Genomic DNA, 27711 nt, shown 5'->3' with positions numbered 1-27711 from the left:
GTAGGAAAAATAAACTGTTAACACAGAGATATGTCTCGCCTATTTGTTATTTTGATAATGCAAATGATGAAATTAAAATAGCAATGCTTTAACATGTAAGTTATGCAAATATTGAAGGTACATGGCTAAACAATCTCCATGGGAATGAGATGTGCCAATGCTAATACAACTGCATACCAAATACTATTGACTTATCATAAGTCTCTCCCTTAAACAAACCTAAACACAAACATTAATTTGTGCACTATGTAAAAGTTTCAAAGTCAATGAACCATAATGAGGGGGTGGGGTTATATAATCTCCATGGAATGAAACTTGCAAATGCCAATACATTTGCATACCGAATATCATTGACTTAACATTAGTGGTTCATCTTAAACTGACCTAATCACAAACTAATAAATGTAAACTAAGCAAAAGTTTCAAAGTCAATAGACCATGACTCAGGGGTAAGGACCAAATAATCTCCATGGAAATGAGATATGCCAATGTTTATACAACTGCATACCAAATATCATTGACCTACCACTAGTGGTTCCCCATAAACTGACCTAATCACAAACTAATACATGTAAACTAAGCAAAGTTTCAAAGTCAAATGACTGAGGGGGCAGGGCCAAATAATCTCCATGGTAATGAGATGTGCCAATGCTAATACAACTGCATACTAAATATCATTGACCTACCACTAGTGGTTCACCATAAACTAGACCTAATCACACACTAATACATTGTTGACACCGCTGCGGCCCTGGCCGCAGGAAACAGCAAACCTACGTCTCGCTTTTTGACTCTGTCAAGGTGAGACAAAAAACCAAGAAGTCTGAGTGTTTGGATGGGTTAAATTTCAAGGTAATTTTTTTTACCTATTTTTTCTATTCATTTTTTCCATCATTATTCTCTATAATGTAAATCCCATCCAAGCCCTCTTATATCAATGATTATCATTCAAATGCACTGGTCAACTTAATTTCAAAGTTTCAGTTTAAAATAACAAATTTTGTCTCAATATACCAGCTGTATTTCAACATTGTTAAAAACCTGAACGTGTATAAAAGTAAATATGTTTTGCATAAATGTACAATTTGCTTTTAAAGTTGAAAATGTGACTTTCAAATGCTTGTTTCCTTCTCTGAAGTAAACATATTTTGCATTAATGTAAAGCATGTTTTAAAGGTCGATAATTTCACTTTTAAAATGGTTGTTTCCTTTTCTGCACTTTACTGTCAAAACAAAATGAATTATAAGACAATGACCTAAAGCGTCATCTTAAAATTAGACAGGGCTTAAAACTTCTTTCTTATCTCCTGCAGGGAAGAAGAAAAATTACAGCTTTTTGTACTGAATTTTATGAGATAAGGAGATTAACAACTCGTTAGAAGATAATCGGGAATTTGCAGTACGATAGCGATTAAGTTCCATAAGAAGCTTTGCATGTTTCAACAGATCAACTCGGTGATTGAACACACCATAGAGAAGCAGCTGATGAGACTAATCATCGAGGGTTAAATCCTCTCCAGTTGCTTAAAAAAGACAGAAAAAAATGCGTCTTCGAAAGGTTTCTTACCTAATCCCATTGATTCTGGAATTATGGAAGAGCAATATCAGACTCTTAAACAGACATTAAATCGTCAATTTCATTTCATATTTATTTTGATTAAATAGAATCATAAATTTTTGAGTTACAATAAATTTTGACACTAATCTAATTAGGATTGAAGGTGATACCTTATCCTCAGACATGGGAAGCTTAAACATCATGCAACACGGTTCTGTACAGTATTTGTTACAGACATAAATGAATGATATAATGCTATTATAAAACATACAGGAGCAACACGGATATGTGTCCATTGAACACCCATGCCTTGCTTTGGGTCAAAACCTTTAGTTAGCACAGTGTTCTCTCCAACATATTCAAAATGATATAATGCTATTATAAAATAAGAGTTACAAGAATATGAGTCCATTAAACACCCATGTCCTGCAATGTGTCAAAACTTTCAATTGTCTGACAATGCTCTCCCAAATATTTTTATTAAACAGTATAGACATAAATGATACAATGCTATACATTAAAAAAAATAAATGGAGAATATGTGTCCATGGGACTTAGATGATGCCCCTGCTTGCATATAACGTTATAAAGGGACATAACTCAAGAACGATAAATGTGACACCACCCAAATTCGAACTTAATCTGAGTTATGTGGTAATAAGCATTGTGTATAATTTTCATAACATCTAGTTGAGGCAAACTAAAGTTAAGAGAATGGAAACTAATTTTGGGACAGACAAGGGTAACACTTAATGCCCCCTCTGGTGACAGCGAGGCGTAAAAAGGAGTATCAAGAATATGTGTCTGTTGAACACCCATGCCCTTCTCGGAGTCAAAACCTACAATTGGAACAGTGCTCTCCCCAATATTTTTAAACAATATAAACATAAATGGAACAATGCTATTGAAAATAAGAGTAACAAAAAATATGTCCATTGAATACCAATGCCCTGCTCTGGGTCAACACCTTCATTTGGCACAGTCACATGATCTCCCCAATATTTACAAATAGTACAGAGTGACATAAATGATATAATGTTATTATAAAACAGCAGTATCAAGAATATGTGTCCCATAAACACCCATTCCCTGCTTTGTGTCAACACTATCCTTTGGCTGACAGTTTTCTCCAAAATGTTTTCAAAAAGCATTTTTTCTCTAAAATTATTCATTTATAATACAGTCCATAATAAAACCTTTTCAGATAGCACCATAGGAAGATATGCTATAAGGCCCTGAAAAGATGAGGAGTCTGTAGAGGCCTAATACTTATTTATGACCCAAAGAACACTGTGGCATTAGTTTTAGAAAGTTCATATAGAAATGAACATAGGGGTAGGGTTGAGATCTCACAAAACATGTTAAACCCCGCCGCATTTTTGCGCCTGTCCAAAGTCAGGAACCTCTGGCCTTTGTTAGTCTTGTATGTTTTTTTTAATTTTGGTTCATATATATTTTTGTTTAGGGGCCAGCTGAAGCCCGCCTCTGGGTGCGGGATTTTCTCACTGTGTTGAAGACCCATTGGTGGCCTTGGGCTATTTTCTGCTCTTTGGTCGGGTTGTTGTCTCTTTTTTTTAATGTATACAAAGATTCAAGTTGTTGTCACCATGACATCAAGGTAAACTATAATGTTACTTAAAAACCAAAACTTTAAAACTGAGAATGTACCAATTTTACACTACCTCATTTCCATGTTCAGTTAACCAGGAAATATGAGTCAAATATCACAATTTAGCACATATTCTAAAAAGTTAACGTCTTAATTAATGAACAAGTGATTGATTGATTGTTGGTGTTTTAACGCCACTTTTAAGCACCACTTTTGGGCTTTTTCGTGGCGGTCAGTTTTTATTGGTGGAGGAAGCCGGAGTGCCCGGAGAAAACCACGACCTTCAATAGGAAAACTGACAATCCTAGTCAATTAAGATTGGAGTCGAGTGTACCTGCAAGAGCAGGGTTCGAACTCACAACCTCAGTGTTGACTGGCTAGTGATTACAGTAGGAGAACTACTTAGACCACTTGGCCACCGAGGCCCCTAATGAACAAGTGTACTTAGTTTCAAGTTGATTTGAACAGCAACTTCAGGGTAAACTATAGCTACCTTAAACCAAAACTTTAATCTGTTGTGGGACAGACAAATGAACAAACTGACTATCTTAGAGGAGCATAAAAATTACTTCATTTGAAAATTTATTGTTCCCTTTTATATAAATGAAAAATATTCACATACTGCAAAAATATTGTAAGAAATTCTCAATAATCTGTCGGAGAAATTAATTTTCTCTTTAGTGGAAAAATGAAAAGATGATGTGCAATTTAAAATTAGATTATCAGGAACTACTTGCTTAATTTCTATTCAGTCATAATAGCCATCTAGGATTTTTAATTGTTTTTTTCAGTTTAATACACCAGTACTATATAATATATTTGAGTGTTCAATATAAAGTTCTTTAACTTAAATAATGCTATAAAATTTCATAATTTTACTTTTTATTTTTTCACAGTAATAAATCATAACAACTTCATTAGTTTACAGAATGTGGTTTTGTTTTCATTAAGTATAAATTTAAAGAAAACTGACAATTTCAAGGAAGCACTTGATTTTTTTAAAAATTGTTTAAATAATTGATACAACAGTGAAACCTTTCTAAACCTAACCTCGACTTATCTGGAAACATGTTTAAAGCATATTAGCTCAAAGTCCCTTTATATCAATGAATGAGGGTAAGGTTGACTGCCTCGGTAGTCTCATGTTAGCCTCAAGTGTGAGAGGTCCTGGTTTCGAACCCTGGCCGGGTCAAACCAAACACAATAAAAATTCAGCAATTTTCCATTTGTAAAGGGGCATAACTCTAGAATGGTAAAAGTGATGATACCCAAATTCAAACTTGATCTGTGTTTTGTGGTAATACGCATTGTGTATAAACTTCATAACATTTGGTTGAGGTAAACTAAAGTTAAAGAAATTCATCAATTTTTCCATTTGTAAAGGGGCATAACTGTAGAACAGTAAAAGTGACATCACCAAAATTCAAATTTAATCTGTGTTTAGTGGTAATAAGCATTGTGTATAAGTTTCATAACATTTGGTTGAGCCAAACTAAAGTTAGAGAATGGAAACCAATTTTGGGACATACGTACGTACAGACGTACGACTACAAGGGTAAAACTTAATGCCCCCTCCGCTACGGCAGGGGCATAAAAAATAAAGACTATAAAATGACACCCTGCCCCTCCATCTAGACCCTCATAAATTTAGAACCTGTCAAAACTGAACCCCTAAGACAGATATCAATGTTTATACCTTTACATTATTGCTTATAGTATCTGGGTAACAGACCAAAAGAAGGAAAACTAAAATTTGACCAGTGAACCAAGAAAATGAGGTTACGGTCATATAAACTCTGACAGACAGACAATTGTACACCTTACAATCATTCCATACGCAACATATATAGCATAGTAATAATCAATGGCTTATAGTATCTGAGATACCGACATAAACACAAAAACTTAACATTGACAAATGGACTATGAATATTAAGACAAGGTCAAATGATACATGCCAGACAGACATGTACATTATACAGTACACAATACAATCATTCTGTACACCAAGTACCGGTGTATATGACCTGCTGCTTTTAATATCTGAGACACGATTACCACAAAACTTAACCTTGATCACTGATCTATGAAATGAGGTTCAGGTCAGATGAACCTTGTCTTACAGACATGTATCCCTAGCAAGGATTCTATATACAGGTACCAAATATTCATAAGCGACAAATTCACACGACAAAAATACTATTTGTTTTTTTTAGCAGTCGTTGAACCATGAAAACGAGGTCAAGGATAATCTGTTGGGTACTTAAGAGAAAATGGTGAAAATATTTTTTTTCATTTAAGATATTGAAAAATTCAAAGTATTAGCACAACAAGGAGATGGTGTCTGACAGATCTGAAAATTAAGTTGCACTTTACATGTAGCTGCTGACCAAACATGAACCATTTTGCCAGTAAAACCTCGGAAAAGCATGACAAAAAATATTTGTTGAACAAATGGACTGACACATGAACAGACATACTGTAAAATATTGTATTTATAAAATCTTAACATTAGGTGACATTTAAGATAATATAACTCCAGAAAATTAACACATTTTTATTGTGTGTCAAAGGCAAAAAAACTTCTGATCATTTGTCAAAGGTGGGAAAAACAAACAACAAATGTCACATGAAAGGGAGTATTTATACATGTCATGAAAAAGTACATGTACGGTGTAAGTTAATGTGAGTGTAAGAAAAAAGTTAATAATTTTCTCTGTTTCCCTCGTGGGATTGCTGCTGTCAGTGTAAAAGTGTAATAATGACTAAAAAAACTAAGTGTATCAATCAGTAAAATATGCTAAAAAACTTTAAAATTCAATCCTCAGACTACGTAAAAGTTCATTGCAAAATTTATCAATACAAAACCGAAAATGAAACTATTTTGACACAAGAAGCAAAGGAACAGCACTTTTAATCTTATTGCTGTTCTTCATGTCAAAGTTTAAGGATGTACTCAGGTCAGGTTTAGGAATTTTTGTCAGATTTTTGGACTCCTTGGGTTTTTTCCTACGATATATAGTAAAATATTTTGCCCCATATCACTCTCTTTTCTTTTCATAGAAGACTTCAATAGCTCATAAAAAGGTCATAACTGAAATTTAAGCAGATTGTAGATTTTTTTCTTATGATTTGAGACCCAAATAATGTCAATGCTAAATATAAGGTAAAAGTCTGAGTCAGCCTTTCCCGCCATTTTCAAAAATTAAATATCTCAAAAAGGAGTTCCATAACCTATCAATATATTTAGCTTATGTTCCTTAACTAATGCTCTTCTGACTTATAGTATCAATTTTAAAGTCTAGATTTTTTAATTTCCTTAGTACATCCTTAACACCACTTTCAACATGTACACTATTGTGCTATTTCATGGCAGTCAGATTTTAATGGTGGAGGAAGCCCAAGAGCTGAGGAGAACCAAGGACCTTTTTAACTGAAAAAAGCTTCTGCCTAATTTTCATAAGGTTTGACAAAGTTATTGATGTCTAAAAAACTTTACTCAAGACTGTACCTACAGGTAAACTGCCAAAAAAAAATAATCAAAGTTTTCAACTACAAAAAAAATGCTAGTGTTCTGTGTAAAAGTATAAAAAAAAACAACATTTTCTTCAGTTTTTATTTCATGATCATGAAGAAGCTTCAGTCCCAAGTCTCCAAACATTCTCTGAAATGTTCACAAAGCTATTGAAGTCTAAACATTTGATCCCAGACAGTGTGTAAATGTTAACTGCTAAAAAACTTAAATACCATCTATATCTAAAAACATATATTCCAAAAATTTCACTTCAGATGTTATCTCTGAATCATAACTAAGGAACATGTATTACTCACCAGGCATTTTTTGTAAAAAAAAAATCAATACATTGTAATAACAAGGGTAGAAATAATCATTCAAGGGCAATAACTCAGGTATAATGAGTTGAATGATGATTTCTGTCTTGCTGACTTAATTAAAGATCTTACTTTGCTGAACATTTTGGTCATAAGTGTTTTTCTCTATCTACTATAGTTTCTGCCAAAAAAAAAACTCGCACAAAATTGGTCAAATTTTTTATTCAAGGACAATGAAAGAACCTTAGTGAGCGCGCTCACATACCCCACGTCCCCACATTGTCATTGGAGAAATAAAATAAGTGTATAAAGAAAAAAAAATTGAATCATAATTTCCTGTCAATAAGCACATCTACATAGTATGACCTTATTATCTACACAGTTTCATGAAATTCTGTTGTGTGGTTTGAGAGGAGTTGCGATGACAAGAAACAGGACTGACGGACTGACGGACGGACGGACAGACGGACGGGTCAAAAACATTATACCCTCCGCAACTCGTTGCGTGGGGTATAATAACTTTTATAAGGAATAAGCTGACAATTTGCCATGTTGTCCTGCAGATAATGTTTCCTATTTTCAATTCTATCTATTATAGCTTTAAAGATAATATCCAAATCGCCAAAAAATGGTAAAAATTTTCATTTAAGGGCAATAACTCCCATAAGGAATACCGGGATGGATTGACTAAGTTGACTTATTTGCATATCTTGTCCTTCATTTTTGTTGTTTACAATTTCTCTCTATCTACTATAGGTTAAAAATCTTTATGTAAGGGCAATAACTCATACAAGGAGTCAACTGACAATATTAGAGGGGGGTCAATTTTCAATATTGTGGGGTTAAAATACCATGGCTAAGTAAAAATATTTTTTTAACATGTTTTACTCCTACCAAATACTTATTAAAGCATAATGACCATATAAAGTTGTTTTATTAGTTATAACAATTTGAAAATCTGAGGTTTATAGGGGGTTCAATTTTCTATGGTAGGGGGGTCAAAATACCCATGGCCAAGTAAAAAATTTTGAACATCTTTCTAACTTGTATTGCTCCTACCAAATACTTTTAGAAGCATTATTACTATATAAACAAATAGCTATGACAATTTGAAAATTTGAGGTCTACAGGTGGGGGGAGGGGGTTTCTCTGCTCATTGTGCAATAAGTATGCTGAATGTAATTCAAACATTTTTGTTTGATGTCTTTCTGCTTTTTATCCAGTTGAGCTAAGCCCTTTTCAACTAATTTTTATAGTTTGGTTTGTTCTAGTGTTGTACTGTCCCAGGTTAGGAGAGGGTTGGCGCCTTCAAACATATTAACCCCAACACATTCTGCATGTGCCTGCAATTCAGTGGTTGTCGTTTGTTGCTATATATCATATTTGTTTTTCTTTCATTATTTTGTACACGAATAAGGCCGTTAGTTTTCTCATTTGAATTTGTCATTTTGGGGCATTTTATAGCTGACTATGTAGTATGGGTTTTTCTCATTGTTGAAGGCTGTACACTGACCTATAGTTGTTAACTTCTACAACATTTGGTCTCTTGCACAGAGTTGTCTCATTGGCAATCATACCACATCTTCTTATTTTTATATATGTATATATGAAAAATTTTTTAACATTTTTTCATAGTCATGGTATTTTGACCCCCTACCCTTATAGGTCAAAATTAGAGTTTATGATAGCCTTTACACAACTTTAATGCAATAACAAGTATTTTGAATGAAAAAATATATGTTCCAACAGACTTTATAACATTCTTTCTTAGCCATGGTAAATTCTCTACCATGGAAAATAGAACTCCCTACCATTATAGGTCAGAATTGTAATTGATGATAGCATTTACACCACTTTAACTTGTTATAATGCAACAACAAACATCTTGAGTGAAAAACATATATGTTTGAAAAAAAATTATAACACTTTTTCTTAGCCATGATATTTTGACACCTCTTCTGTGGAATATTATACCCCCTACCCTTAAATTTTAATTGATGATAGCATTTACACCACTTCAACTTGTTATAATGCTGCAATGAGTGTCTTAAATGGAAAACATTTGTTGGAAAAGATTTAATGCCATGGTATTTTGTCCTCACATTTGGTACATTTGTTGTTTTCCCATTTTCATTGAAAATCGCGTTAAAAGTTCCCAAAACTGCCCAGAGTCCTTTCCCCCCCCCAAAAAAAAACACCTCCAGTGCTGGTGTACTATCAATAATTGAAGTTACATATGGTATTATCTGCCCAGGAGTCAAGTGTATAACTCAACATTACATCTGGCCAGGAGACAAGATAATAATTAACTCATTAGTACATCCATATAATGCTTTGAACATTGGTAATTATAAAGCTCAGAAAGGTTGTTTTTTCTATTGGAATCTTGGAAGTTTTCATTCCATTTTATTGAAATACTTTTGGATCACTGTGTTGTCAAAGATAAAGAGGCTCCAGTTGGATACCCCTTACCCAGCAAGGTCACTTTTAAATATGCCTTAAGACACTAGGTCATTTTGATGCACATTCAAGTAAATCTTTTAAGTAAGTCTTGAACATTTATAAAAGTCACAGATAGTTAAATGAAATGTCAGGTTGCAAGGTCACCTGTCAACCCCCAAAGGTCACCTGTCAACCCCATAAGGTTGTTGGTGGGATTTGACCATGCTGGAGCCACAATAAATATCAAAGGAGTTTGGTAAGAGCGCTGATTTACCATGAATATAAAGTCCGATGTTTCAATGATGAAAAGATAGGTAAGAAAGTGAAATAGAACTTTTTTGTCAAGCTTTACTTATAAAGCAATGACATTTGCACTCCAAAAAGGCCAAAAAATAGAGATTTTAGTGAAAATTGACAAAATAGACAGGATTTCAACCACAATTAGGACTGGGAGACAGAGAGTATAGAGTTAGACAACCTAAATATTTGAGTCAGATTTGTATTCTGTTATAAAAAAAAACATGATGTCAAAAGATTTTTTTAGTTTACGTATGCACTGTATGTTTCTGGCCCTGAAATCTAAGGAAAATTGACCTGTTTTCATTGAATTTTGACTGACAGATGTATACCAGTATACCCCTTATTTTTGAAGCAAGGTATAAATACAAGTAAAATCTAATTTACTACAACTGTGTCTACACTAGCATGACAAATGCAGGTGCTCTTACAATAATTAAAATAACAGGATGCATCTTCTGCCCAGGAGTCAACTATAACTCATTAGTACATCCATACAAATGCTATAAACATTAGCAATTTCAATATTCATAAAGGTTGTTTTGAATTGCAATCTTGGTAGCTCTTTTCAATAATATTTCATTGCGTCACTGTACATACATGTGTTGTCAATAATAAGATCCATAGATATAAATTTGCAGAAAGTTGTGTTCTTTATATATATGTGATGTCATCAGGCATGGTCGCCTTTTTTCTTGACGTCACAATAGGAAATTCAGAAGAAACCCAAGAAAATTTGACGTGATAAATAAATTACAACCAATCATTTGCCGAGACCAAATATTTCGCTAGTGAGGAGAACAATTTTTTCACAATAGGTTCGTCTGGTTGGGAAATGAGAAAAAAGACAAAGTGAAAAATTTAGAGAATATAAAATCTTTTGTTTCAAGTTGATGCAAAGATATGTTTGAAAGCGAAACAGAAGTTTTTATATGAATTTGTTTAAATATACTTACCATGAAATTACATTTATATTATATAGAATATGTTTGCTTTCACAACATGTTCTCATCGCAATTAACTAGGTGATTAAAAATTACATCCATAAGATGTACTCACCTACGTCATAATTTACCTGTGTAACTTTAGTTTTAATTTTTGCGTTCAGGTGAACACATGTTTCTCGTCGTCAAGGATTTTTAAATCCTTATGTTTTATAAAAGACATTATTTGTTTTCGGTATATCGTTTTACGATTAATTTAATGTGAATACAGCGCTTCTGTCAAGTTTCTGATATGCATGTTTCGTCAATTTTACAGCTTACGAGTCTGGAACAAAGACGACCTAGAAAATGACCTTTGTTTAGCCGCCATTTTCAAACATTAAGTCCGGTCCGAGTAAAGGCAGAATTTTTCTGTCAAATCGGACATGTTACGTGAGTGCTCCGTTTTTTGAATAAACGGATGTTTTAATACTTCTTCCACGCTGACCAAATTTTTAGCTGTTTAGAGCAATCTACGAAACGGGTCAAGTGGAAAGTTTGGATAAGTTGATTGTTTACAATTGTAGTCTGTACACGAGACTGTGTAAATACATCACTATATTAAAATCAGAATAGGTGTTTTGGCCAGATCTGATTATTTTAATGTGGATAACGTCCTTATGGGAGCGTAGACCACTATTGTCACTATTTTAATGTGGATAACGTCCTTATGGGAGCGTAGACCACTATTGTCACTAGAACCTCAATTGGTTCAATAAATTTCAATCAGAAAAGGGAATTTGCCCATATTCGATTGTTATTATATTTGGATAACGTTCCATACAGGGAGCGTAGACCAACATTGATACTCACATTGACTGTTTAAAGTTGATAAATAAATATAAAATAAAATAAAATAAATCACAATCAGAATAGGGAATTTGCCCACAACTGATTATGTTTATTTGGTTAACCTTCCATTCAGGGAACATTGACCATATTTATTGAAAATAAAACATGCTTAATGAATCACAAATAAAATTAAAATTAGAATAGGGATTTTGCCCAAGTCTATCTGATTAATGTTGACATCGTTTCATCCAGGAAACATAGGAACTAGAACAACATGCATGATTTTGGATCTGTAAATTGCATGCATTCTACTACAATACAGATTTGATATCTTACATAAAAATCATAACTATTAATTGATTGCACATTGATATTTATGGAGCATAGACCATTGTTGTAAATAAAAACTTCATTTTTTGACGTACTGAAATAAAATAAATTAGAATCAGAATAGTGAATTTTAGTCCAGGTCTATCTGATTGTTGCAGTAGACATCCTTCCATCCAGGGAACGTTAGGTCTACCCTTATTATATTTAAAACAACCTGCAAGCATAGCTAATATTTTTGGTTGCACATTGATTTTTGTGATGAACCAACAGTTCAGTCAATTTACATATATACTCATATTGATAATACAATGTAATATATTAAAAGAGTGTCTGGAAATGGTCAAGACAGATAAAAACACTGAAATAGTACAGTGTTATCTAGTACAATACAAATGTGTATGCAGATTAAGCATATCAATACACAAATTTTTTAATTATGTCCAGTTTTAATCAGGACAGTAAATTCTCAGAGGCCTGAAATATTTTCTCGGAGCAGGAAATTGCTGTAAATATTTTCTTTACTGATAAATTATTCTCTTACAGATGTTAAGAAAATACTAATATGTTGAGTCAGTAAGAATGGAACACCATTCTAAAACCAGTTGATAGCTTGTGACAACTCATTTTATCAATTTTTAATTTTCATGGTCAGTTTACTACTGACAAGAAGAACATTAATATTATCAGTATGTACTGCTATGACCAATTGGTTGTTTTGTCTGCAGTAATGAAACAAAGACTTTTATATGTTTTTTAAGTAAACATTAGATTGTCTCTTGGATTAAGAGTTTAGGGGATGCCATGATGCATTTCACAAAGACTCATTCAGGGAAATGGCTTATATTTTGATTACATAATTCAGAGTGTACATTGCCAATGCATATAACATAATATGTACTTGTGCTATTTTGTGTTAAGTACACACAAAAGGTGATAACATAAGACTTAAGGGTCTATTTTACCCTCACTATATGAGAATCACTGTCAAATAATATATGTATTTTCCAATCATGAAAGGGAGAGATTTTTGGAAGCTCTTTTAAAGATAGAAAATTATGCCTTTACATCTTAAGTTTTCAAAGCAATGCCAACAAGTTTGGCAAGATTCTGCTATAAGGGATTCATTCATTGGGTCTGTTTTCAATCTTAATGTGAGATTGGTAGTAAAAAACAGCTTAACAAACTGCTACACGTTTTTTTCCGTGAGTTTATATTGAATCAGAAAGCTGAACTATAGAGGACTCAAAGATACTAATATATAAAAACAAGATTATCATTAATTTAGGATTTGTATTTTGAGAATTTAGTGTAAAAATAAAGACATATCAGATAGATTTTGCAAAAAATTAGATATAATTAGTAAAATATTAGTAAATAAATAAAGAAAATTTAAAGCATTGTGGATGCAGGATTCATTAAAAATGCTAGACATGGACTTGGAGATTGGAGTAGTTCACAAGTTTTAAAAATGAACTATCTAATACAGCTCTTTATACCAAGTTTCTTTTTAGCCAGTCTTTACAAGATGCAGAAAAAAGAAGAGGTTTTTTGGGCTACATAATGTACCAATATATACATAAATATATTTCAATTGGTTCTCAAATTTTAGCACCAGTGTAGAAGCAGTTAATCTTAGAGCAAAATACATGAAAAGCAGTTTATTTAAAAGACTGATTAATAGTTAGCAAATAACATTCAATAGTCTGTTAGTACATGGAAGTAGAGTGCAATATGATAATTCCATGATTATATTAAGTGCAAGACATTTGTTAATATCTAAATTTAAAATGTCACTGTTTATTTTTTATTTTTGCTCATTATAAGCAAAGAGTACAAAAAAAAAAAAAAAAAAAAAAAAAAAAATTCTAGTCTTGTCATAGTCAAGTTGTGACTTATCTACATGCAGGAAGGTTTCCAAATGTGTGCGATTTAATCCCCAAATTGATGGTATTCACTATTCAAATTTCATAATGACCAGTCAATTATCAAACAATATTTCTTAGTCCTTTTTCTGCAGAACTTTGCAGAAATAATATTAATATCTAGCATAGAGTTAGTATTTTATGCAAGAATATACTAGACAAAATTGAAATGTGTTTATTAACAGTTACTTTGAATTTTGATTCAATACTGTTTTGAAAGATGTGATTATATAAATCACATTTATTTTGTTTTGTCAAATCTGTGGACAAATGCAAAATTTTTCTGAGTGACTTTTAGTGAACCAAATGACTGGGTTGAAGTCACAACAATACTACCAAAAGTGTTTTGGTTGGTATATATGGAATCATATCAGATTGTATAGAATTCAGATAAGGTGAACAAGAGAGAAATAAAATGAGCATTTCTGATTGTGAAACCATTTCTAAAACAACTAAGAACACTTAAGTCCGCAAGTTAGTACAAGTGTTTTTTTCATATGGTCAAACGTGTTTTCTTTAAATACACCTATAGAACTATATTTAACAAGTTGCATGTTAGTATTTCTGATTGCGAAATAATTTCTGAAACAAATATAAACAATTGTCAAGAGCAACAGTTCAAGAGTTGTTCAATATGTCAAACTTTTGTTTCTTTAAATTTGGAACTGTACATGGCAAGATATAATTTATAAGGGTTCTAATTTTAGACAGTATATCATTGTGATATATTAATTAGAAATATCAAAACAACATTGACAGACAGATTTTTCATAGTTGGAGAAAATCATCTGTCAGCATTCTTTTTGGCTTATTAGGACAACAGTTATTGGCTTGCTCAACATCCAAATGCTCTGTAGAAGCATTATGATACCATTGGAAAACATGTATATTTAAACATTTCCACTGATTTGTCCATTTCTGTATTTTTACACTTAAGTAGTCTAATACGAAACAAAAAGATTGTTCATTGTTGAACTGGTAGACATTGTATTCAAAGGTTCTACCACTCATAGAAATTTTTATCAGATTTTAAAACTTAGTCGGTCTGGAAATTTGTCATTCTATAATAATGCAAGACTTCTCTTGACAAAAATATTTTCGTTCTAAAGCTATAAGATATTAAAAAGAGTAGTATATCTAGCAGAAGAATAAGTACTCAGGGAGACTATAACTTCAAAAAAAAAGTTTATAGATTAATCCAGATTTAGCATAATCATGAAACAACTTTTGTTTGAGTCTTTATTATAATTTGTTTGTATTAAGGACACTTATTTACAAAGTATATTTTAATTGATTATAATTCTTTGACAATTAAGCAGAAAAGAATTTATTTCGAAAGATATGATATTGATCAGGTTATCAAAAGATGACAGCAATCATATATTCTCTGTTATTATATTAAAACTATAGAGAAAACAATGGAAAGTTAGAGAGAAGCTAATTGTTTTCAAATAAACTAAAGTTTTGAAAACTAATATTTCAAAGTTGAAAGTAAATGATACTAAGGTTGGATTAGTTCTTGTCGATTTGTACAAGCAATAAGAACAACCTATTCAAAAATAAATGCTTATTTACTGTTGCAATAATATTACAACACAGTTAACTCATAATGAAGGAGCTTTAATGAAATAATTTCTATACTGGCCTGTAGATTATTTATTCAACAGATATAGAAAGATGTGGTATGAGTGCCAATGAGACAACTCTCCATCCAGTCTATTTTTGCATACTTTTATTTATGCAATCTGCAAAGTTTTGCCATTGATACATACAGTTATACAGCATAGCTTTATTGTATAATAAATTTAAATTTAGTAATTTCGGTTTTGACTAATATCCGTATTTACAAAATTAAGTGGAGTTATTTTTTTTAAATTTTGACATAGTTTTATATGTTGGAAATTGTATATGTGTGAGAGAATTTATCCTCCACCAAAATAAAATACTGCTTGTTAATCAGTAAATATTCTATATAATATAAATGTAATTTCATGGTAAGTATATTTAACCAAATTCATATAAAATGGTTATTTTTGAAATCTCGAAGAAGAGATTTTATATGAATTTATAGGGTTAAATATAACTTACCACAATCCACCACCACCCCTGGAATAAATTCAGTTTTTTGTTCACATAATTGAAATTATTCAATTAAACGACAAATTAAAACTAAAGATACTGTATGTTACACAGGTAAATTATGACGTAGGTGAGTACATCTTATGGATGTAATTTTTAATCACCTAGTTAATTGCTATGAGAACATGTTGTGAAAGCAAACATATTCTATATAATATAAATGAAATTTCATGGTAAGTATATTTAACCCTATAAATTCATATAAAATCTCTTCTTGAGATTTCAAAAATAACCATTTTTGTTGAGTTTTCTCATAATGACATTTACACACCAAACAGGGCAAAATAAGAGAGTTTAGTAAAAATTGACAAATCATCTGGATTTCAATAAATATTAGGCCTAGAAACATAGAGTGCAGGGTTGGACAAACTTAATAAAGTCAGATATGTAATTTGTTACAACAAACGTAATGTCAAAAGATCTTTTTGTCGACATACATGTATACACTGTATATTGCGCATGCCAGACCTAGAATCTATGTGATATTCACCAGTTTTCCTTGTATTTTGAGGGAAATCAAAATTTGGTATTATGTAATGTCTAGAAAAGAATGTAGAATTTTGGTCTCTGTTGGAGAGTTGTCTCTTCCATTCTCAATTTTGAAATTGTAAATTTTTAACAAGACGACCTATTTCCTGTCTATTTCTCGTTTTAGCTATGATTTATTGTTAATAAACTTATATAGGTCAATAAATCCTAATTCGTAATTTACGAAAGAAATAGAAGCCATATTAGGACCTGATCGAACCTTCTCTTTAAACCTATAGGAATATAAAACTACCAACAGGGAAATGTCAGCTATATAATCCAAGTTAAAAGTGTAACCAAGTGACACATTTAAATTCCAATGTGTCACACCTATTTATTATCTATGATAAACATTTATTTTCTTTATTTTGCTGTGAACAACAAACAGTTTTTTCGTACTGTTATTGTGTCAGTTCCTATACTGTGAAGTAAATACCACTAGTGTCAACATTTGCGTCACTTTGTCGTCAATTCTAACTAGAGGCTCTCAAGAGCCTGTGTCGCTCACCTGATTCTACTTTGGTTTTGGAAATCATGTAAAAATAGATTAAAATCATAACAGATACCCTAATAATGAGTGAGGCCAAATTTGGTTTAATATTGGTCCTGTAATTTAATAAAAAATCCTGGTGGCCATCTTGAACAGTAAATCGGCAACAAAGTAGCAACACTCAATCAGCACCTCATAAGAAACATTTATGCCATGTTTTGGTTTCATTCCATTCAGTGCACCTCTAGAAGAAGCATTTGTATGTATTTCCCATAGGGTCTTATGTTAAAGGAAGTCCCCCCATTGGCGGCCATCATGGATGAAGGATCAGCTTCAAAGTAACAACACTTGGTCAGCACCTCAAAAGGAACATGCATGCCATGTTTGGTTTCATTCCATTCAATTGTTCTCTAAAAGAAAACATTTGTATGTATTTCTCATAGGGTCTTATGTTAAACTAAGTCCTCCACTGACGGCCATCTTAGATTATGGATCGGCTTCATAGTAACAACACTTGGTCAGCACCTCATAAGGAACATTCATGCCATGTTTGGTTTCATTGCATTCAGTGGTTCTCTAAAAGAAGATATTTGTATGTATTTCCCATAGGGTCCTATGTTAAACTAAGTCCCCCGCTGGAGTCCATCTTGGATTATGGATCGGCTTCAAAGTAACAACACTTGGTCAGCACCTCATAAGGAACATTCTTGCCATGTTTGGTTTCATTCCATTCAGTGGTTCTCTAAAAGAAGACGTTTGTATGTGTTTCCCATAGGGTCCCATGTTAAACTAAGTCCCCCGCTGGCGGCCATCTTGGATTATGGATTGGCTTCAAAGTAACAACACTCGGTCAGCACCTCATAAGGAACATTCATGCCATGTTTGGTTTCATTCCATTCAGTGGTTCTCTAAAAGAAGACATTTGTATGTATTTCTCATAGGGTCCCATGTTAAACTAAGTCCCCTGCAGGCGGCCATCTTGGATTATGGATCGGCTTCAAAGTAACAACACTCGGTCAGCACCTCATAAGAAACATTCATGCCATGTTTGGTTTCATTCCATTTAGTGGTTCTCTAAAAGAAGACCTTTGTATGTATTTCCCATAGGGTCCCATGTTAAACTAAGTCCCCTGCTGGCGGCCATCTTGGATTATGGATCAGCTTCAAAGTAACAACACTCAGTCAGCACCTCATAAGGAACATTCATACCATGTTTGGTTTCATTCCATTCAGTGGTTCTCTAAAAGAAGACCTTTGTATGTATTTCCCAAAGGGGCCCATGTTAAACTAAGTCCCCCACTGGCGGCCATCTTGGATTATGGATCGGCTTCAAAGTAACAACACTCGGTCAGCACCTCATAAGAAACATTCATGCCATGTTTGGTTTCATTCCATTTAGTGGTTCTCTAAAAGAAGACCTTTGTATGTATTTCCCATAGGGTCCCATGTTAAACTAAGTCCCCTGCTGGCGGCCATCTTGGATTATGGATCAGCTTCAAAGTAACAACACTCAGTCAGCACCTCATAAGGAACATTCATACCATGTTTGGTTTCATTCCATTCAGTGGTTCTCTAAAAGAAGACCTTTGTATGTATTTCCCAAAGGGGCCCATGTTAAACTAAGTCCCCCACTGGCGGCCATCTTGGATTATGGATCGGCTTCAAAGTAACAACACTCGGTCAGCACCTCATAAGGAACATTCATACCATGTTTGGTTTCATTCCATTCAGTGGTTCTCTAAAAGAAGACATTTGTATGTATTTCCCATAGGGTCCCATGTTAAAGGAAGTCTCCCGCTGGCGGCCATCTTGGATTATGGATCAGCTTCAAAGTAACAACACTCGGTCAGCACCTCATAAGGAACATTCATACCATGTTTGGTTTCATTCCATTCAGTGGTTCTCTAAAAGAAGACATTTGTATGTATTTCCCATAGGGTCCCATGTTAAAGGAAGTCTCCCGCTGGCGGCCATCTTGGATTATGGATCAGCTTCAAAGTAACAACACTCGGTCAGCACCTCATAAGGAACATTCATACCATGTTTGGTTTCATTCCATTCAGTGGTTCTCTAAAAGAAGACATTTGTATGTATTTCCCATAGGGTCCTATGTTAAACTAAGTCCCCCGCTGGCGTCCATCTTGGATTATGGATCAGCTTCAAAGTAACAACACTCGGTCAGCACCTCATAAGAAACATTCATGCCATGTTTGGTTTCATTCCATTCAGTGGTTCTTTAAAAGAAGACATTTGTATGTATTTCCCATAGGGTCCTATGTTAAACTAAGTCCACCGCTGGCGTCCATCTTGGATTATGGATCAGCTTCAAAGTAACAACACTCAGTCAGCACCTCATAAGAAACATTCATGCCATGTTTGGTTTCATTCTATTCAGTTGTTCTCTAAAAGAAGACATTTGTATGTATTTCCCATAGGGTCCTATGTAAAACTAAGTCCACCGCTGGCGGCCATCTTGGATGATGGATCCGCTACAAAGTAACAACACTTGGTCAGCACCTCATAAGGAACATTCATGCCATGTTTGGTTTCATTCCATTCAGTGGTTCTCTAAAAGAAAACATTTGTATGTATTTCCCATAGGGTCCTATGTTAAACTAAGTCCACCGCTGGTGGCCATCTTGGATGATGGATCTGCTACAAAGTAACAACACTTGGTCAGCACCTCATAAGGAACATTCATACCATGTTTGGTTTCATTCCATTCAGTGGTTCTCTAAAAGAAGACATTTGTATGTATTTCCCATAGGGTCCTATGTTAAACTAAGTCCCCCGCTGGAGTCCATCTTGGATTATGGATCGGCTTCAAAGTAACAACACTCGGTCAGCACCTCATAAGAAACATTCATGCCATGTTTGGTTTCATTCCATTCAGTGGTTCTCTAAAAGAAGACATTTGTATGTATTTCCCATAGGGTCCTATGTTAAACTAAGTCCACCGCTGGCGGCCATCTTGGATGATGGATCCGCTACAAAGTAACAACACTTGGTCAGCACCTCATAAGGAACATTCATGCCATGTTTGGTTTCATTCCATTCAGTGGTTCTCTAAAAGAAGACATTTGTATGTATTTCCCATAGGGTCCTATGTTAAACTAAGTCCACCGCTGGCGGCCATCTTGGATGATGGATCCGCTACAAAGTAACAACACTTGGTCAGCACCTCATAAGGAACATTCATGCCATGTTTGGTTTCATTCCATTCAGTGGTTCTCTAGAAGAAGTTCAAAATGTAAAAAGTTAACGCCGACGACGGACGACGCCGGACGACGGACGACGGACGCCAAGTGATGAGAAAAGCTCACTTGGCCCTTTGGGCCAGGTGAGCTAAAAATGGTTAAAATTTGCAACATTTGCGTCACTTTGTCGTCAATTCTAATAAACAGCTGCGCCATGAGCGCATGATACGCCCGTCGTCTTGTGTGTGAATTTTTATGCAATAAGCATAAATAGTTTCTGACATACGGCGTGACATGCGAAAACCTCCCTTTTTTTTTTTACAAAAAACTCAATATCTATAAAATAAAATTTTGAATCAAAACCAAAAAGTATACAGATCTTTAGATTAATATAACTAAGAAGTGTGTAAAATTTTAAGCAATAATCATAAATCGTTTTTGAGATACGGCGCGACATGTGAAAACACCCCTTTTAAAAAAAAAATCAATATCTCAAAAATAAAATTTTGAATCAAAACCAAAAAGTATACAGATCTTTGGATTAATATAACTAAGAAGTGTGTAAAATTTTAAGCAATAATCATAAATCATTTTTGAGATATGGCGCGACATGTGAAAAACCCCTCCCCCTTTTTTTACAAAATACTCAATAACTCAAAAATAAAATTTTGAATCAAAACCAAAAAGTATACAGATCTTAAGGTTAATATAACTAAGAAGTGTGTAAAGTTTTAAGCAATAATCATAAACTGTTTTTGAGATACGGCGCGACATGTGAAAAACCCCTCCCCCTTTTTAACAAAATACTCAATAACTCAAAAATAAAATTTTGAATCATCACCAAAAAGTATACAGATCTTAAGATTAATATAACTAAGAAGTGTGTAAAGTTTTAAGCAATAATCATAAATTGTTTTTGAGATACGGCGCGACATGTGAAAATAAAATGCTCCGCTGGGGCGCAGCTTGATACGACCGCAGAGGTCGAACCCTGAACAGTTGGGGCAAGTATGGACACAACATTCAAGCTTGATACAGCACTGAATTTGGATTGTAATTAAATATTTGACACAGCATAGGTTTCTGACACAGAATGAAAGTGGTCTAAGAACTTAAAAAATTTCAATTTACCTATTCATACATGTGATGGACTGTGAAACTCAGATCAGGAGATTGGGAAATTTTGGTCAGGAGATTAGGACTCAGATCAGGAGGTTTTTAATCGACATTAATTTTGTTGTAAATGTAACCGTGTGCTGTAAAAATGGTCTTTTAAAGTGTGTTTTCTTCAACTTTCCAACCAATTTATTATGTTTATAGTACCCTTGTACTTATAAAGTTTCTCCATCTTTATATTCTACATGTTCAATCTAACATTGTTTTTTTTCCAGTATGTTCTTTAAATTTTTTACTTCATATTCTATAAAACAATCATTGCAACCAGAACATTTGTTTAGCTGTCTGCAAATAGTTTTTATTTTATTTTTTTTTCTCTTGCAAATAGTTTTTATTTGCAAACTCAGAAATTCATTCAATCTGTGAAGGTAGGGTCATAGTTATTATATAAATTTCAATTTAAGCCTTAAAAGGAAGTATAGAATCCTCAAATAATTTTCAAATTATTATTTTTTTATTTGTCCTAAGACATTTAAAATCATTTAATAACCATCCTTTTATGATTATTTGTTCAATTTATATTTTATTTATATTCTTTTAAAAATTTTCATTATTAAAAGGAAAGTAACTTAAAACAGGATAAATCAAGGGAAGTAACCCAATAAATACACAGTTTTTGTTACACAACGGCAGTTAGCCTGAGGTAAAAATCGTTGCTTTTAAATATAAATCAGAAATAACCAACTTAAAATGGAAAATTTTAAAAGAAAAAAAAAAGGAAAAAAAGAAAAGAAAAAAAATCCCACCCCAAATTTTTTGAACCCCCTTATGATTCATCGCCCCCAAACTCAATCCCAGCTTTCCCTTTGAGGTATGGTACCTTGCAGTACAATTTCAGAGAGATTCATACACTTGAACACAAGTTATTGTCTGGAAACTAGAAAAATGCTTGTTTTTTGGCCCCTTTTTGGCCCCAAATTCCTAAACGTTTAGGGCAATTACCCCCAAACTCAATTCCAGCTTTCCCTTTGTGATATGGAACCTTGCAGTACAATTTCATAAAGATCCATACACTTAAACACAAGTTATTGTCCTGAAACTAGAAAAATGCATGTTTTTTTTGCCCTTTTATGGCCCCTAATTACTAAAATTTTGAGGGAAAACCCCCAAAATCAATCCCAGCCTTCCCTTTGTGATATGGAACCTTGTAGTACAATTTCATAAAGATCCATACACTTACAAACAAGTTATTGTCATGAAACTAGAAAAATGCTTGTTTTTTGCCCCTTTTTGGCCCCTAATTCCTAATATTTGGAGGAAATTACCCCAAAAATCAATCCCAGTATTCCCTTTGTGATATGGAACCTTGTAGTACAATTTCATAAAGATCCATACACTTACAAACAAGTTATTGTCATGAAACTAGAAAAATGCTTGTTTTTTGCCCCTTTTTGGCCCTAATTCCTAAAATTTGGAGACAATTACCCCCAAAATCAATCCCAGCATTCCCTTTGTGATATGGAACCTTGTGGTACAATGTCAGAGAGATCCATACACTTACACACAAGTTATGTCTGGAAGTTACAAAAATGCTTATTTTTGGCCCCTTTTGGCCCCTAATTCCTTAACTGTTAGTACCATAACCCCCAAAATCAATCCCCACCTTCCTTTTGTGGTATTGAACCTTATGGTAAAATTTCAATGAGATCCATTCACTTAAACTAAAGTTAGAGTGCGAAAACTAATGTGTATTCGGACGACGACGACGACGACGACGACAACGACGACGACGACGCCAACGTCATACCAATATACGACCACAAAATTTTTTTTGCGGTCGTATAAAAACCACACACCTGTTTTAGTTACTAAGTCCCGTAACTCAAAAAGTTTTAATCTTATTTTCACCAAAAAGTATACAGATCGTTTGGCCATCATAAGAAACAACTATGTTAAGTTTCATGAAATTTGGATAAGTCATTCTCAAGTTACGGTGCGACATGTTTACGCCGGACAGACAGACGGACAGACAGACAGACGGACGGACGCCGGACATTTGTATAACATAATACGTCCCGTCAAAAATTTGACGGGCGTATAAAAATGGTTAAAATTTGCAACATTTAGGAAGAAAAAAGTACTTGTCAAGAAAAAGAAGTTCCATTATAACATTAGCTTCAAATGGAAGAAATTTGCTATAATATTTTTTTACACTGGAACAAATATAACAGTATTTGATCCTTACGGAATAAAGGGTATAGAATATTTGTTCCAAAAGGAACAGATATTAAAGCATTGTCTATATTAAAGTTTCCAAAAATGCATAAAATCGCTGATATACGAAAAAATTGAAAAATTTTGTCTCTTTGCTGTGTAGATGCAGTGTCTAACTACATTTTAAATACACGTATATATGAACATGTAATGTTGATTAATCTGACACAAAAACCAGCCACATTAGGGTTTTGACTGCATGAGTAAAATCTTTACCCCAAAAACTTAATTGATTTTGATCACGTTGGAGTTTTTCTAAGGGTTATAAAATTTTTTTTATTATCTATAAATCGATTATATTTTAATTGTAAACATTTTTCAGATTTTTGAAATAAACAAAATAAAGTCTGTCATATTGTTCTGTTCTAAATTAGGCCGTTAGTTATATCATTTGAATTGTTTCACATTTTTTATGTCATGCCTTTTATAGTCAACTATAAGATATGTGTTTTCCTCATTGTTGAAGGCCTTTTGTAGCCAACTATAAGATATGTGTTTTCCTCATTGTTGAAGGCCTTTTGTATCCAACTATAAGATATGTGTTTTCCTCATTGTTGAAGGCCTTTTGTTGCCAACTATAAGATATGGGTTTTCCTCATTGTTGAAGGCCTTTTGTTGCCAACTATAAGATATGGGTTTTTCTCATTGTTGAAAGCCAAACAGTGGCCTATGAATGCTTAAATCTACTTTATTTGAACTCTGGTGGATAGCTGTCTCATACCAAATCTCCTTACTTTTATATTAAAATACAAACAATAAATGTTTAGTTTTGCATTCCTTAACTTTTATGTAGAAGAAATTTAAGTTGTAGGTTAACACTACACTCCTTTACATTTGTCATTTCAGGGGCCTTTTATAGCTTACTACGTGCTATGGGTTTTGCTCATTGTTGAAGGCCAAGCCGGTGACCCATACATGTTAACTTCTATGTTATTTGGTCTCTGGTGGAGAGTTGTCTCATCGGCAATCATACCACATCTTCTTATTTTCATATCATCTTATAAACAACATTGTGATGAAGTTCCATCAATCTTAAGATTTAAAATGCTTTTAATTATGACCATAGTTTGAGTAAAGTTTTTTTTTAATCAAGGTCCAGAATTTTCTTAAAAAAGGTCCAAGAGAACGGATGTGGCCTTGTCATTTTGAATTTTAAAAATAGATTCTTGTATTTTAACACCCTTAGACAGTTTTCTACATTGTACTACGAAAGCAATTATTTGGTCCCTGAAATTGAAAAATAAATAAAATTCTTTGCTGCTTAATTTAGTATTCCTACAAAAGATTGAAGGTTCTCTCCAGGTACTCTTCCTTCCTCCACCAATAAAAGCTCTACACGATGCTTTGGACATAATCGCTGAAAACATCAAATAATCTAAAAGATAACAACTATTTATGAAATCAAATTTCAAATAAAAAATCCATTGTGCAGCATTACTTACGTGTAAAACGAATGTCATATTCTGATAGAGCCATTCTGTCTCCATCTAAAACCTCTCCTAATGTCAAACTCTTGTGTTCTATCTGAAAAAAAATAAAAAAAAAAAATATATATATATCTATATGTATAAACAAGTCTTAAGGTAACACGATACCAATGGCATATCTCCCGGATTTCTAAAATCTTTGGCACACTGGTACTTTGAATCGAGTTACATCGGAATACGAAATAAAAAATTCGTAAGGGTTCCGCGGAACCCAGTGTCTCGCCTACTTTTGCTGTTAATCGCAGGCTCAACAAAAATGAGGAAAACAATTAATAAAAATATTCCTCTCTATACTATCTTTTGATTGTAAGTAGCTTCTGTCCAAGTTTGGTAAAAATCCAGGATAGTTTATGAATCTAATAAATGTTTTAAAAACGTAAAGTGCAGACTGCATGTAATGTTAACTGGAAGAAAAACTAAGTCCATTTATAAGTAAAATACGGAAAAAATGGATTTTTTTTTTTTACTTTTTTACAAAATTTACTTCTGGATACTATCTTTTGATCATAAACAAGCTTCTTTCCAAGTTTGGTAGAAATCCAGGATAGTTTAAGAAAGTTATTAAAATTTCAAAAACTTTAACCACAGAGTGAATGTAATGTTTCATGGCAGAAAAACTAAGTCCATTTATAAGTAAAATACGGACAAAATGGAATTTTTTTTTTACAAAATTTACTTCTGGATACTATCTTTTGATTATAAACAAGCTTCGTTCCAAGTTTGGTAGAAATCCAGGATAGTTTAAGAAAGTTATTAAAATTTCAAAAACTTTAACCACAGAGTGAATGTAATGTTTCTTGGCAGAAAAACTAAGTCCATTTATAAGTAAAATACGGAAAAAATGGATTTTTTTTTAACAAAATTTACTTTTGAATATTATCTTATGATCATAAACAAGCTTCTGTCCAAGTTTGGTAGAAATCCAGGATAGTTTCAGAAAGTTATTAAAATTTCAAAAACTTTAACCACAGAGTGAATATTTGTGGACGCCGCCGCCGACGACGCCGACGGAATGTAGGATTGCTATGTCTCGCTTTTTCAACAAAAGTCGAAGGCTCGACAAAAATGGGGTCATCATTCTTGTTTTTTTGTAATTTTGATAAATAAATGTCAATTTTGACGCCAAATTTAAATAGATATATTTTTTTCGACTTACTTTTCTAGATTTTTCAATGGATGGCTATTTTCTCATATACGGAGAAAGACTAAAAACTATCATAATATCCAGGATTGTAAACCAAATCCATACATGTATAAAAAAACATATGGTAGATTTAAAAACGAAAGTAAAGTTTTTGACAACGTTATTTTGCGCATATCAACATATAGAGTTGTTGAAATTGGCTATTTGGCCGAACAACATTCCCTTTGTTTCAAGTGTAAACGGTATTTGAAATTTGTTGGACTGTACAGAAGAAATCTGATATGGTTTCGGAAGCTTGTTCAAAACAAACTACTAGCATTGTAATTTTATAAGCACAGTCTAAACAGGACAGCTACATCGGAATAAGGAGAAAGTTAACAAAGGCTTAAACATATGTAATGTCAACACTAAATGCTCACTCGGTTAGGTCGAGACTGAAATATGTTGCTGTTATAGTTAAAATCTGACTTTTGTTGTGAACATGTGATGTTATAATTTGATAGATTCAATACTTGCCATACTAAATATACTTATTAACTTTCCAATTCAAGGGACCAACGAATCTTCACTAAAACTACAAATTAGCATTAAAAAAATACTCGTCCATCCTGCATTAGTCATGTGTTATATAAATGTCTTTGGTTTTGTGTGTCGTTAATTGGCTATTTGCTGTTTTATTGTTTATTCCACATTTCCATTTATGCACACAAAGAAAAAACAACCCTTTTAATTTACATAAACATTTGTATACTTGTTGTAAAAACTACTTTTAAGACTGTGAAGTATCTCGGCTTTTCCCGACTATGTGAACAATATGCCCATCCCCCAAAAGGCACCTTTGCTAATCGTCTGTGAAACGTTTTGTCTCCCCACTTTGTGAAAAGATGCGTTTTTATCAGCTGTACCTGTACATCATGTCCAATTCAAAACACCAAAAACACACCCTTCCCTGAAGACAAAGTGCAAATTAATATGAATCTAAAATAAAATTGATTTTAAGATCTCGTTTGATTTTTGTCCCTGTGCGCGCGTTGTGGTGGACATACAAATACAGGGCGTCTGTTCTTCCGTCCGTCTGTTTGTCTGTCCGGTCTTGTTAGCTCTCTGACGTGTACAATTCTTGCCTGATTTTTATAAAGCTTATATATTAGGTTTATATCAGCATTTTTGCTGACAAGTTTGAAAATCAACATGATCAATGCCAATCAATTATTTTTGAAAGAGCTATGCCCTTGGATACATTAATTAATATATGGAAAATTGCATTTTTAAGCGCTCTCAGGTGTACAATTTTTGCTAGATCTTTGAATAATTTATATTAAAGGTTTATATCAGCATTGTCTTGGATAATTTCGAAGGTCAGTGCTGATCAAATATTTTTAAAAGAGTTATGCCCCTTAGAAATAATAATTATATCGGAAATTTCATTGCATTTGCTCTCAAATTTGCATTTCTCTATTAACAATATTTATAAAAAAAAAATCAATCAAAGAACAAACAATTTTTTTTTAAAGTTATAATGGCCATTGACAGATACAATATGTACAACGCAGGAGGGGGTGGTGTGGGGGC

The 27711-nt window shown here is 33.1% G+C and overlaps 1 protein-coding gene across 1 annotated transcript in view; it reads right to left on the bottom strand.

Moving 5' to 3' along the window:
• LOC127723645 (transmembrane 9 superfamily member 1-like) overlaps nt 1-27711 on the bottom strand; it is a 79280-nt gene that overhangs the window by 45162 nt on the left and 6407 nt on the right. The window contains exon 3 of the mRNA XM_052230367.1: nt 24951-25032. Within this exon, the coding sequence (XP_052086327.1) occupies nt 24951-25032 (82 nt within the window). The remainder of the gene's footprint in view (nt 1-24950; nt 25033-27711) is intronic.

The sequence above is a fragment of the Mytilus californianus genome, unplaced genomic scaffold, assembly GCF_021869535.1.
Source record: "Mytilus californianus isolate M0D057914Y unplaced genomic scaffold, xbMytCali1.0.p SCAF_13, whole genome shotgun sequence".
Taxonomy (NCBI): Eukaryota; Metazoa; Mollusca; class Bivalvia; order Mytilida; family Mytilidae; genus Mytilus; species Mytilus californianus.
This window is presented reverse-complemented; position numbering and strand designations above follow the sequence as displayed.